Genomic DNA, 14,114 nt, shown 5'->3' with positions numbered 1-14,114 from the left:
TGATTCTTCTTATCAACAGCACTTCTCTCCATACCAAACTGTCTCACTTCTTATTCAGCTAATAAAACAGCTTGCTAGAGCCATTTTTCATAATGGTGGTCAGCTTCCTACAAGAACAGTGTTGGTAAAACTACTATTGGAAAATAGATCAGTCTTGTTCAGGATGAATCCTTTAGTTCTGTCTTCACTGATGAGGTACAGTTGATTCTTTTCTGTCTCTTTCTTTTTTTTTGGGGGGGGGGGGGGTTATATCACCATAAAGAAAAGCAGGAAGGAAATAAGATGCCACGACTAACAATATGAATTCATATTCATAGCATTGATAATTCCCCAGTGCATGTTGTGCAATAGCATTTCTACCAACCTGTCATACAATTCAGCTGCTGTAAAATCAGTATGTTTCCAAATGTACATATATCTTTGGAGAACTGTAAGGAGGTGGCAGCCACTGGTATTACGCTAGTAACTCGGGGAGTGATACCATGTCCTTTACATTTGAAGGCAGTTCTCTGTGCTGTCAAACTGACCAATTTTAGAGCTGCTTTTAGGCTCTCCAAGGCTTTTGCCCTGAAGAGGTTTATACCACAATACTCAGCAGAATGTATACTCTGCAAGGTATAATAGCTGAAATCATTCTTCAGTATTTTTCCTTCCAGCAGAATGCAAGACCCAGATTCATGACTTCAGTCTCTTAAATGAAGTACCTGGGATAGGAATATTGTAGTCCTGGGCATTTATATTAAATAGCAAATGAAAGGCATGCCTGAGAGACCTTAATTTCAGGAAGTAGTGAGTAGCAATCCTTTGAAAATTAAATCTTTTGGGAAGTTTAAGATACTGAGGAATTGGTTTCGGCAGTCAAGGCTGAAGATAAACTTTAAAGACCTGCATTTTTCATGTCAAAATTATTCTTTGTGGTTCTAACCACTATTAAATGGAAGCATAGGAATGATTGATAGAACAGGGAAACCAGTTTCTCCCAGTCTTGTAGCTAACTCCCCTAAGATTAACCATTAACATAGAAAGTCTCCAGTCTAATGTTTAGCACAATTTGGGAAATTTCTATCTATAATGAAGTCAGACTTTAGACAAACACAGCTTCCACTGTCGAACTGAATACAACATAATACGAGATAGGCAGTGCTAATACACTAGATAAATGCATCAGGAGTGGATGCTTTTGAATCATGAAAACCTGATGTTCTAATAATATATTTGTGTTTTGTTAATGGATAGAAACAAAGACATATTGTTGCCGACATTTGACTCTGCAAACTGAAGTCGCTTCAGCTAATTACTGGTCTTTCCAATGCTATGGGCAAAATTAATCCTCCTCCTTGTTTTTTTTTTATGGCATGAATAGTTAAAAGGGGTTCACACAATGATTTGTGTTGGAACTTCTGGAGAGAAGAAGTGTACTTAATATCCTGCAACTGTTTCTGTTTCCAAAAAAGGTAGGTTAAAAATAATAGAGGATAATTAACAAGATGTAATCTGAGTCCAAAGTGTATACAAATCTAAATGTAGACAATGACTTCTTCTCTGTTTGTCTTCTGGAACACGGTGCCATTGTTCTCGTTCTCGCATATTTATTCACAAGTGTACCCAGACTGTTTTTTGCATTTGTGAACTCTTTAAGGCTTCTATATTTATTTCATTACTAGCAGAACTGGAGTTTACTTTATGCAAGATGTATTTGTGTGCTTGCTTTTATTTATGGATGACTGAAATTCAATATGTTATGCAATATATAAATAGCACAAAAAATGCTTACATGTAGCTAAGCAAATTCAATAATTCTGAAGACATCCTCAGGGTGTATACAATGCAAGCTCCGGACTCGTGACACTTAAGTGTGGTATTAGGCCTAATGGCCTCTTAATTGAGGCCTTCCCTGAGGAAGGACTGAATTTTAGTAAAATCAAAAAAATTAGCTGTGATCTTCTTGCTAGGTTTATGTATTTAAAACTATTGTTTTCTCGAATATTGTCTAGAAATCTTTCCATTAACCTCTCTGGACTCAGGCCAGGCTCATAACAGCTGTTGTAACTTGTATGTAATTTCCAGACCTAGTTTTGTAGAGGAGTAAGTTGCATATGGAGGAAAAAAAAAGGGGGGGGGATCTCCATGGATATATTAATAATCAAAATGTTGTTCTTCTCAAATTAGATACCTATGTCTTTTCATACTACGATTTTGAATGAATGTGATTAATGGAACGGCTATTGAGGACTGAGTGATCCCTAAGTGATCTTGTGTGAAAAGGCTATCTTCTGTTTCTGATCGTGTCTTGTATCAGAAAGTATAGCTGTATCTTTTAATCAAGTAATTCAAAAAGGAAACTGCTAGTAAGCAATGAAAGCAAAAATCCGTAGGAAATGTGATCAGAAGTGTTAATATGACTCATATGGAAGTCAGTCATTTGAAGGGAGATATAGTGTTGGCTGACAGGAGAAAATGGATGGTAAATATCCGTACATCAGTTTCTGTTATGTATGTTGGTGGTTGCACAGTTCAGTACTAATTTTCAAGTATTTGGGAAAAAATTACCCACTAGCAAATTCATCTTGCTTGATCCTTTCCTCTGTCTAGTCACACTAATGAGTCCACCCATATATACATTGATAGAGAGCTTAAAACATGAGATTTTGAATACTCAAAAGTGTTGCACTGTAGCACTTTAAGCGCTTAGCACTTACCAGGGTGGATGGTATGAATGGCTTGAACATACATAATAATATGAAATAAAAATAAAGAAGTGTTTTATAAAAAAATTAGTTACAAATTTAAAATCTAATCCTTTATCCATAGGAACAGTAACAAATACCCATAACAAATACCCACTGACCTTGATAGAAACTGGATTAAGGCTTATGTCAAGGCAACTTCTATTTTTGGGATTATGTCTAATTGCCTTGTAAGTTCAACATGGAACTTCACAGGCTTAGACCGTGAGCTCTTCATTTCAGTACTATGGGCCTTTTTTAAAAAATCTTTTTAATAATATGTGCTTGTACAACAGCTTCTGTGAGAGGACATCAGTATAAGTTGAAGGCTTCTTGGAGGTAATAATTTTTCTTAAAATCATGAGAATTATTATTCTGCATTTTCTAGAACAAAATAAAGCTTCAAAAAGTTCAGATTAATTGTTTTTAAAAGTTGCCTGCTGTCATCAGAGGCTCTCCTTGAGTCCACTAAGCCCTGATTTCTAAGATATGTAGCCATTACCAAAACGTGCTACAAAACATTATCTGAATGAAACCAAAAGGTGCTTTCAATAGAGTAACAGCTATCTTGAAGTAGCAGCCCAAAAACTAACTTGCCAGGCATGTGACTTCTAAGAGTACATCTTCAGTGGTATTTTAGTTCCAATCAGGAGTGCACAATTTTACCCTTCTTCTGAACTTTGCCTTCATTCACATCACAGACTAATTTTGGTCCACATAAGCTGGATGTCAGGACCTCAGGATCTCAGGTTTCACTCTGCAGATCCCTAGTACTTGCTAAAGGCAAAGTGGCAGATGGTGCTACTGCACTGAAGGCTAAATAGAGCTCTAGGCTATAAATATGGAGTACGTTAGCTGGAAGAGGCCTTGTTTCATTCCTGTATTAGAAGTCAAACCAGGTGCATGAAGTGATGACTTGCCAGAAGCAAAAAGGAAATTGCTGACAAAATCTGAAAAAAATCTGCTTCTCACAGTATCATCCTTCCCTGTAAGTTTTTGCAATTTATAATTGATCTGTATGTTGCTAGTCAAAAAAATAGCAACAAAAAGTTAAGTGTAGTGATAATTCTCTAAAAGCATTTAAGACCTTGTAAATATAATAACTAAATTCATAACTACTAGTTACCAAATACTGTAATTTCCCATTCTTTTTCTTGATTTATAGGTGATATATGCTCTGAACACTAAGAATGATGAGCATGAGGCTAGTATACAGGCTCTGAAAGATGCGCATGAAGAAGAAATTCAGCACATTCTTGCTGAGACAAGGAAAACAGTTCTCCAGTATAAAAGTAAAGTGGAAGAAGAACAGTTGCTCAGAAAGCATATTCAAGTCCTCGAAGATGCAGTAGAACAGCACAAAAGACTAAAAGAAGAAGCCTTAGCAGAGTTAACCCTGTTCAAGAAGGAGGTGGAAGAAAGAGAGCTGAGAATAGAAGTAAAACAGTCACAGATGAACCTTTCCACAGACACAGTAGATACCAATGCAGACTTTGAAAACAAGCTTCCACCTTTAAATCTGGAGCACGAGGGCCTGTTAGATGAGTGCAAAGCATCTAGGAGAGAGAATTTAGATACAAAAGAGATTCTAGATGAAAAATGCAGTGTGGAAGAGCAAGCTCTGATTAATGAGGTGGACAGTCTGAAGAGTGAGAACCAGAGAGTCAGTGGAGAATGTACACAGAAAAACAGCCAACTGCAAGCTTCTTATGAGAGAGAAAAAGAGACTTTTAAAAAGACTATGCAGCAATCCATGGCAGAAAGGCAAAGAGAACTGGAGCAGACAAAATGCTTAGAGGCTCAGGAAGGTTTTTTGCTGCAGCAGGTAAAGAAGCTGGAGGTGGACCTAGAGGAGAGAACCTGGAAGATAAATGAGTGGAAGAAACACTCCCAGAAGGTGAAAGAAAGAATACAGGTAGAGTATGAGACTGATCCCTATTTGTGCCTCTTAAAGCACAAGTTATCACTTCTTCAAAGTTCTAAGGGGGGGGGGTCTTTTAAATGTCCAAGTCAAATGCTTTGTAAGAACTAAAACAGTTTAAGAGGCTTAGAAGAGAAAAAGGAAGAATATAGCGCTAGGGAGTTTTTAAAGAAAGAGTTAAGCTGATTAGTAACTCATGAGGAAAACTCTTTGAACACTAGACTTCCTATTCCCTGAAGGAGGTGAAACTCGTCTGTTGACTGAACAGAACTGTAAGTTTTTCTGTGCAGAACTGAGAACAGCAAGCAGGCACTAATGCTAGCAATCAGTATATACAGAGTATGTCCTCCTTCTGCATTGTGGCTGTTAGCAACTCAATGCGTTGATGTAAACAGGGTCAGGTAAGAGACCAGGCAGTGAGCTGGCAGGTTAGAAATCAAGTGCTTTATCTTATATGATTCTTAGAACAATAGCTTGTACCAAGTGATGTTTAATAAAGTATTCTGTAAACCTGTGAAGTTTCATGTGCCTAATCAAGAGACTTTCAGTTAGGTCTTCATGCTTTGCCTGTCTTCCCAAGCTGGTTTATCTCTCATGTATTTGCAGCACATTGTGTGTCAGGCACAGCTTGCCAAGGTTGGCCGATCATGGGCAATCTGCCAGGCAGCTGCATTTGGTACATAAGGTCGTGAAATGGGAGAGACATTGATGAACTGTGGTGAAGCTGAAGCACCCAGACATGTTTTGTACTCAGCAGAGTTCTGTGTCCATCTGATGTTGTACGTGCTTCCCATCACAGAAACTTAGCTGTGACCCTTTTCACCATCTGCTCTCGCATCTTGCCTGACAGCATCGCTCTGATGATGTTGCACAGCTGTGGACTTCATTGGGGATGATCTTTGAGAGAGTTCAGCCTTTAGTAGGGTCACTGCCTCTCTGCGAGTTCATGACATCATAGGGTGAATTGAATGTGCCATCCCCAGCATCATCCAGGCTCTGTTGTCTCAGTGCATAGATCTGTTGCAGATGGTTCTCCATTTCTGTAGAAAAAGTGGAGAGGATATAATGAATGGCAGAAATGCAGATAAGCCCGCTTATTGACTTGGAAAAATCCTTAAAATATGTTTCAATAAGGAAAGTGTATCAGCTCTATAGAAGTGATAAAGGGGAAGAGGGAAAAGTAAAATCCTGATTTCTTGTGGATTCTTTCAGTTAGATTCAGGAGAAATGAAAAATAGGGGCATGGAAATTCATGCAGGTGATTTATTATTTCTGCTTTATCATGTAAAAATGCAGTGTTTGGGGGATTAAATAATTTAAAACAAGTTAGAAAGTGGAAATAACAAGGTGGTCTCTTTAGAAATTTAATTTCTAAATTCAGTATCAGTTAGATAAAATCTTTTCTGAGGGATATATGCTCAACTACTTTAAAATTTAGATCCTCAAAATCAGTGGAATGATGCTGATTTATATACCAGCTGAAAATATTACCTTGAATGTTTAAAGAGATGCTCTCAGACTAGATTATAGCTGGAAGAAATAAAAAGTCAGATATATTTTTCTATGTTTTTCCAATTAAAAAAAAAATCTTTTGATGCCACCATTAAATATTACATTTTTTCATTATACTATGGACAATGGCAGACTGGGAAGGAGAAGCATTTCTTTAATCATTAATATATCTCATCATTAGTAACACTAGCAAGAAAAGCTATTAAAATGCATGAAAGATAAAAGGATTGGTATTTAAACAAGATGGTTTTTTTTCTTAGTGCATGCCAAGTGGTTTGAGACCTTTAGATGAAAGGCATCATATTGCTGCACATTTGTTATTACTATGTGTATTACTGTTACTATGGAACAGAACATATAAAGGAGGACAAGCCATTTTCAGAAAGTCTGATCCATTCAATCTAGTTTTGGAAGAATTTTGGCATATGAAAAGGTAAAAAACAAACAAAAAAAAAACCCAAAACCAAGCTTACCTTTAAATTTTCACTTACAGAGAATATCAAATAGAAGTTGGGTTTGACCATGAGGTTTTATTCAAATAACATTCATGTAGGAGCAAAGAGAAATTTTGTCTAAGTAAATATTGCAATGCTGTGTTAGCCTCTTGGAGACTAAGACTAGAGCCCCCAAAATAGAGCAAATAACAGTATGGACAAATTTTTGCCTTTAGTGATGGACAGACAATTCTCAGCAAAGTCAGTAGGAGCTGTTTTTCTATGTTTTTAGGCATCTCCATTATGTTACTGTACAAAATTATTGTACTTCAGCAATTAAAAAAAATTCACTAAGTTGTAGCACAGATTGTCATGAAATTAATGCAGGTATGTCATACTCCAAGTTTAGGATAGTCTCAGACATCTTTCTGATGGTATCTCTTGATGAGTTTATGCTTTACATGGATGCCTACTGCATCTGATAGAATGGCTCCATGTTGTGGTAGTAGGACAGTTTAAAGGCACAGAAGAGAAAGGGGTTCTTTTAAATTAGCTCTATAGGTAAAAGATTCATATCATGGAATTGTACTGAGAGAGAAAATGACCATTTACGTCATTATAAGTAATAAATGTAAAAGTAATGCCATGCATATTTTGGGATTTGGAAATATAGCTTAATTCTGGAATCAAAATGTATAGTGAAAAAAAACAGTGAAAGAGCTAAATGTAGCCAAAGACAGAAATGTGCTTCAGGAGAAGGAAATCTTGCAAAAAGGAGGTAAGGTGCTCATTAATGTCATTCTGAAATATTTCCCATGTCACTCATACTAGAAATTCCACAAGTTATTTATGCTACTTGAAATGTAAATTTTGCTGTAACAGAAGAGATGGAAACTATATTGAATTCCCAGAACAGAGCCATTAATGAAGTAGAGGAAATGAAGAGTCAAATAATACAGCTGCAGCAACTTCTACCAAACAGAGCCAAGGCAAGAGAGGCTGTGGAGACAGGTCGGGGTTTAAACAGGTATTTTGCTCTCAAACATTCAAAGGCATGGCATGCCAAAGAGTCTTAAATCAATGTCATTTGTATTCTGCCCTTGGGTCATTCTGTAGAATTCACCGACCTCTCGCCTCATCCAGTAGAATATTGACTTGTATTCAGAAACTCAAGTACGTGAGTTATTGCAATGACAGCAAAGAAACTACAAACATGCTAAAAGTACAGTTGTGCTAGCCTAGGGCAGGTTGTTCAAATTCTTCTATAACCAAGCCCTTTGAACAAGATCCGAAACAGACTTCCACTGTTGGGCTTAAGTTGACTTTTTTCTTAATTATTTCTAAATATAAAGACAGTTCTGTTCTCCTGAAAGGCATAACAGAAATAATGCCAAGAATAAACTCAGTACAGTGAGGAATGTATGCATCCTGAGAGATCACTCTGTATAGCAACTCCCCTTAATCAATTTTCCAGTCCAAACTCTTTTCAATACTTTTTTGTTCTCCTAGAAAATTGTTGTGGTAGTATTTTGGAAAATTAGACCTGGCATCAGAGATATAATAAGAAACAAATTTGTCCTTTGTACCCTTTCACAGAAGTTGTCCTTAAGGAAGCCTCCATGGTTGGAAGTGAGTCACACACCCAAAACCAAACCAAAACAGCAAAACAAAACAGCTCAGTTGGTTAGAGCGTGGTGCTGCTAGGATGCAGGTTCAATCCCCGTATGGGCTATGCTGAGGGTTGGGCTAGATGATCTCCAGAGGTCCCTTCCAACCTTACCATTCTATAATTCTGTGTAAACCAAAAAGCCTCGACTACAGAAGCACACAACCCTGAATTATTACAGTTCCACATTGTTAACTAAAATAAAGCCAGTATTTTTCAGTGGAGTATATCCACCTATATAGCATATTCCCTACAAAACAGATTACTAAGGCCCTAGAATTCTACCTTAGTTTTATCATATAATATATAGCTAGTGTGTTTTACAGCCTATAGAAGCTGTAGCTACTGAAAACAGGATAAGAATAAAAGACAGAAGGGACTTTGCAAGGGCAAGCATCAGTCCAGTGAGGAGAAAATATGTCTGAAGGAACAACTGGTGAAAGGGCTGGAAGACCTTGTAATGAAACATTCAAAGGAAATCAAATCAGTCTAAACCTTTGTGGAAATGGAAAGAAAAAAGATGCAGAAGGTAGGAATGTTCTTCTATTAATAAATGCTCTAATTCATCTGGTTTTAATCTTATTGGTCATAGTGACATCATTTGAATTATCCTCACTGGAGGCAAAATGAATTACCATAAAATGCAAGGATTTTCTCACTATGCTCTTACTGGAAGAAAAAAAAAGAAAAAAAAGAAAAGAAAAAGTCAAGCTGATTTATTTCTGTGAAAAGCTCCTCAGGCAGGAAGGTGAATTTATCCTTGATGTGATAAACTGCCTTCTTAGCAACACTTAGGCTTGCATGCCTTGCATGTAACATTTGGAGCAATTAATATAAGGTCCCTCCTGAAGAGTAATGTATTATAGTTATACTCCCATTTCTGACTTAAATTTCCATGGACCTATGCTGTGAAATACTCAAATATATTGATTTAATCAACATTTTGCATTATTTAGGCAAAGGAGCTAATTCTGCAAGGTAAGTTGATTTGGACTGCAGGTGTTTTCAGTGAAATGACCACTCGTTACTATAAATGAATACATGTGTATATATGTCCATATCTGGTTCAGTTGTGAAGAATGTTTGTCTTGTGGATTCAGATGGGTTACCTGTGTAATACCTGCTCTCAATATGTTTTAAATGTCCAAGCTTCAATTTTTGTTATTGATATGCCTTATCAGCAATGCCATCAAGTGGTGAAGGGGATTCTTCAAAGAATTTAACTTCTGTGAAAACAATTGTCTGTCGTAATTTTGCTTCTCTTGCCAAGTGGCATGAGTATTTTAGCTTCAAGAAATTTGCAGTCTATAATGTCTCTGTGCAGTAGAGAATCCGAATGTGAGTTGAAATCCATTCAAATGTAGGAAAACTTTGAAACATATGTTTGATTTTAAGTGCATACTTTAATACTTAGTGAAGCTCGCACCTCAGTCATGTCTAAGCAGTTTCCTAAAACTGGGGCATAAGCTAAGGAGGAATTTAGTCTTCCATCTCCTGAAGTACTTACGAGTTTGTTGGACATCTTAAGGACAAAAATATTTGATTAGAGCAGTTTGTGTGGCGATCAGACTTGTAGTCAAGTGTTCTTTAGATCCTTGTTACTAAGGGAGTCCTTATACTCATTTTTCCCAGCTTTAATGCTATTGCTATCAGAGTTCATCATCAATTTGAGAATAATCAAGGCTGTTGCTGACAAGTGAAGTCATAAAAAGCATGCAGCTCCTATCACTAAATGTTGATATTCATAGCACCTTCTGGATTTTGGAGACTAGAGTTTGTGTTAAGTGTTCTTCAGAAGCATTCATTTTCATCTATGAAATTACTGGAGTTTATGCATATATGCAGTCCTGTTTCTCAAGAAGGAATCTGTATGAGTAAATTATTTTACCTGATCATGAAAGTTTGTTCACTATGTTAAGATGTGGTGCTTGAGGGCATGCAGGGCACCCTATTAAATGTAAGCCTTATGAAAAGGACCCTCTATTTTACATAGTGTATTGTTTATGTGAACAGGTTTCTATGAGGTATACTTAAAATGATGCTAGGTTGAAGGTCTTCATGTGAACCAGATCAAACTTGAGTATCAGTTGCTTAGTTGCTTACTTCTCTTTTGGTGTAAAAAAAAAAAAAAAAAAAAAAAAGCCTTACGGTAGGCATTTATTACTTTTATAGGAGGCATTTATTGCTTTTAGGCTTTTAGGAAATAAATACTATTGCGTATAGCCATCTTTTCCTGAAGCGTCACAGAGGAATGTTCAAGTAAATAAGGAAAATTCTCAGTTAGTAAAACTTAAATAAAACAACAGTATTTTTCATAACTAGTGCTATTTATATCCTTTGATATATTTAAGTCCCATAGCAGATGTTTGAGAATTATTATATCTATTTTCCAAATTGAAAATTGAGTTGTAGAGATGCAATTGCCAGAGAAGGGAATGCTGCAAACACCTATTTTTCTGGTTGTAATTGCAAATACCATTATATCCTCTCATTTTCTTACAGGAAAAAGTAAAGCTAATTTCTCCCTTGCAGCATTCACATCTCTGTGTTTGATTCCATCCTTTAACTACTACCCAACCATTACCTTGGTTCTAAACTGTGAAATGCTAATATATTTTCCTTTATATATTTATGAATTGCAAGGAATACAAGTAAGTATTGTCTGCTCTAGTGGTTGCTAGTGTCATGCCATCCTTCCAACAACATAGCTTACCTTCAATAGATTTTTAGATTCTTTTTTCTGTTAATTTGAATTCTTCTTGAGTCATTGTGCTATAAAATGTAACGTTCCAATTGGTAGTTTTTCCCGTTTTCTCCATTTATAGTGTCTGAAAACATGCTAGAATTTATTACCATTAGCAAATTGATACAAGTAGGAGAAGCAAGCACACTAATGAGCTTGTAATACAAATAGCTTCGGGACATTTTTAGAAGTTGCTCATTTAAGTCTTTTTGCAGTAAAGAATTAAACATGTTTTGTCTAAAATGTCTGCACATAGACAGTGCAGGGATTTAGATAGCTCTTAAATAACTGGATATACAGTTATGTGAGCACTATGGAGTGTCTGCCTGGTAATGTGAGCTACTATCAGCTCACCAGTTGTGTTCTGCTCTGCAAATACCTTTCCTTGGTTTTCATGTTGAACCTAAGATCCTTGCCTCCAGAGTGCTCCAGGGCTTGCGTTTAGAATTTCTAAAAGCCTGCATAGAGCTATTGGATGAGAACTGTGGTCTTCTACGTATTTCCTCTGGCACAATAGCACATGACAAAGCTCTTCTTTGCAAGACGCAGAGCTTTGCTGTGTGCTTGTCTGTGAACAAGCCTGACTACCCTCCAATCCAAGTGTAAGGCATTTTTATTTTGACCTTGCCTTTTATTTTACACAACATATATAAAAAAGATCTGAAGAGAACTTCTTTCTTCACAGACTACTTTTCTTAGGAATGAGAGAATAATGAATAGAATTATAGAATAATGTAGGCTGGAAGGGAGAGCTGGAGGATTAATGTAGAAAAACATTCTTTCTTTTCATGAGGCATGTTTTGCTCAGCTATTGCGTTTTTTCCTTTTTTAAAACTTTAAGAGCTACAGATACAGTTAGAGGAATTAAAAAAAAACCCAAATCTAAGAGTGAAATAAAGCAACCAGAGAACGGGAAAGAAGCCCTAACTACAAAACGGCAAAAATTCCTCACTTGAGGTAAACTGGGCATAAATGTAATCCAGCAATAAGAAGGCTCTTCATTTTTCATCTCATCTGGAAGATTCTTAATTAGATTCATAATTATATTTGCTGTGGCTAGCATTTGAGGAAATCTGCAAGGACTATATACATATATATCTGAAATTACTGTTCCTAAACTTCTATGATGACTTTGACAAGGCTATTTATTTTGAAAAATTTCATACGGTATCACTCTTGGATGATATATTCTTTGGTGAGAAATTTGACTATATTAGGATTAGATAGTGACTTTGTTTGTCTGGACAAAGGGCTAAGTGTGATTAGAATCTTCCAGCATTTCTGTGGCTTTCTGAGTTTTTTATGCCTAGAGTTGTAAAAGCACCTGCTTGCTTACGCCTGTCAGCAGGAGAATTGGAAAGCAAGAGAAAGAGAAAAAAAAATGGCTAGATAATTGTTTTGTGTTCTGCCTACCTGGTGGTCAGGGCACCTGAAGCAGGTTGGAATGTTCAGTAATTTAGTATATACCATTAGTTAGGTTTAGTTATGCTCCCTGTATGTTCTCAAGATCAAGAAGGAAATAAAGAAAGCATTCTGCCCCAAAGTAACTTTGGGGATGAAATAACTTTTATACTATACCGTTCCTTGCTTAGGTTACACCTAAGTCACAATGCAAATCTAATTCTTTATTTTAATGATTGCATGCCTGGTCTAACATGGATTCATCTGGAAACAAAATAACTGAGATGTGTTCATACCAGATTATCCACCTGTAACAGCTGTTACGTATAGTTGCAGGCCAAGCAATGCAAATCTTCCAGAGGAGTACACTTTCTGAAATATTAATGCAGTGGAGTGTCATGATTCGAAAAGGCATGACTGCAAGTTAGGTAAATAATTGGCTGTCAAAACAAAAGCAGAACCTCTACAAGGCAATTAGTTACCTAGGTAAACAATGTATTTTCTAAGATTGCTGACAACAGTGACTGCTGACATTTTCTCTCTCAGGTGAATGTTTGTTCTTCAGACCATTTGTTTTTCAGGTCTCTTAAGCAAATGTTATCTGCTTAAAAACCTTCTGTACAGGTATTTCGTCTTCTTCAGTGTGCTCGTGTAAAGATTTTGCCTGTGATCATTCTAACGTATCATTTTACTGCATGGATAAGTAATGGCTTTAAGAAAACTGAAGTCAGTGCACTGGTGAAAAGTTCTGATGGTGCTTAGTGCTGCATTTATTTTTCCATCTCGATTATGTAATTGCATTTGCTATCTTTTCAAGAGCAATGAAGTGATTTGTGATTGTTAGTTCTGAGAGGTTATGGGTACATGGATACATTTGTATTGTAGGAATTTGTCATCCATTTTTTCCTGACGTTTAAGGGTTTGAGGCTCCAAGATTTTATCAAGCAAAATCAGGATATTCCCAAATGTACAAAATTTCTTCAGTCTAGCTCAAGAAAAAGTCATGAACGTAATAGGAGGTAGGTAGCTCATGTTATGGAACTATGGAATTATAGGTAGCTGCTGTTTCTAAGTGGCAGCCTAAAATTTCCATCACTTTGCATCTTTGCTGCTTCTAACTCACTTTGCTTCTAATAAGTTGGATGGTCAGTAGGAGCTTGCATTACAACAGCTCTGCAAAAGATGAAACCCTAGATCTTTCTCAGTTGGGGTCTGTAGACTCTGAGTGGCCATAATAAGCTGTCTTTGACTGTTCAAAGATAGGAGGACAGGTGCAGGCTTATCAGGGGGCTAAATAAAATATTGTCTCTCCTCTCCTGCCTGCTTCCACTTTCCCCTCCCATGTTGCTTGGTATGATGTGTATCAGCAGTCACGGAATGGGGTTGTGGTCATTTCCTATGTAACACCTGTTCTGTCCCCCATTCATGCAGTACAATTATACTAGTTCTGAATGCAAGCTGATCTTTTGCCTTTCATTTCTCTTGTAGAGCAGGCATTCTAGTATCAAACAATTGCATTCTCCCATTCCATCCATTTCCTAGTTAGAAATACAGATTCTACAGAAATATAGAAGAAAAATATCCTTGCATTTTTGGCTTTACTACACATTTCTGCGTGTTGCTGTTTCCCCCATTTTTCTTCACTGAGAGAATTTCTGGTCAAAGTTTTGTTGACCTGTCCAGTGTGACCTCTTCACACTTAATGCAAAAC

The 14,114-nt window shown here is 36.7% G+C and overlaps 1 protein-coding gene across 1 annotated transcript in view; it reads left to right on the top strand.

Annotated features, from left to right (window-relative positions):
* The window catches only part of FAM184B (family with sequence similarity 184 member B), a 46,124-nt gene that overhangs the window by 14,943 nt on the left and 17,067 nt on the right, over positions 1–14,114 (top strand). The window contains 5 exon segments of the mRNA XM_062574616.1: positions 3,892–4,641; position 5,043; positions 11,844–11,878; positions 11,881–11,943; positions 11,945–11,959. Coding sequence (XP_062430600.1) covers positions 3,892–4,641; position 5,043; positions 11,844–11,878; positions 11,881–11,943; positions 11,945–11,959 — 864 coding nt within the window.

Source organism: Rhea pennata, chromosome 4 (assembly GCF_028389875.1).
Source record: "Rhea pennata isolate bPtePen1 chromosome 4, bPtePen1.pri, whole genome shotgun sequence".
NCBI lineage: Eukaryota > Metazoa > Chordata > Aves > Rheiformes > Rheidae > Rhea > Rhea pennata.
The sequence above is the reverse complement of the archived record's forward strand: the minus strand, read 5'-3'. Positions and strand labels throughout refer to the sequence as shown.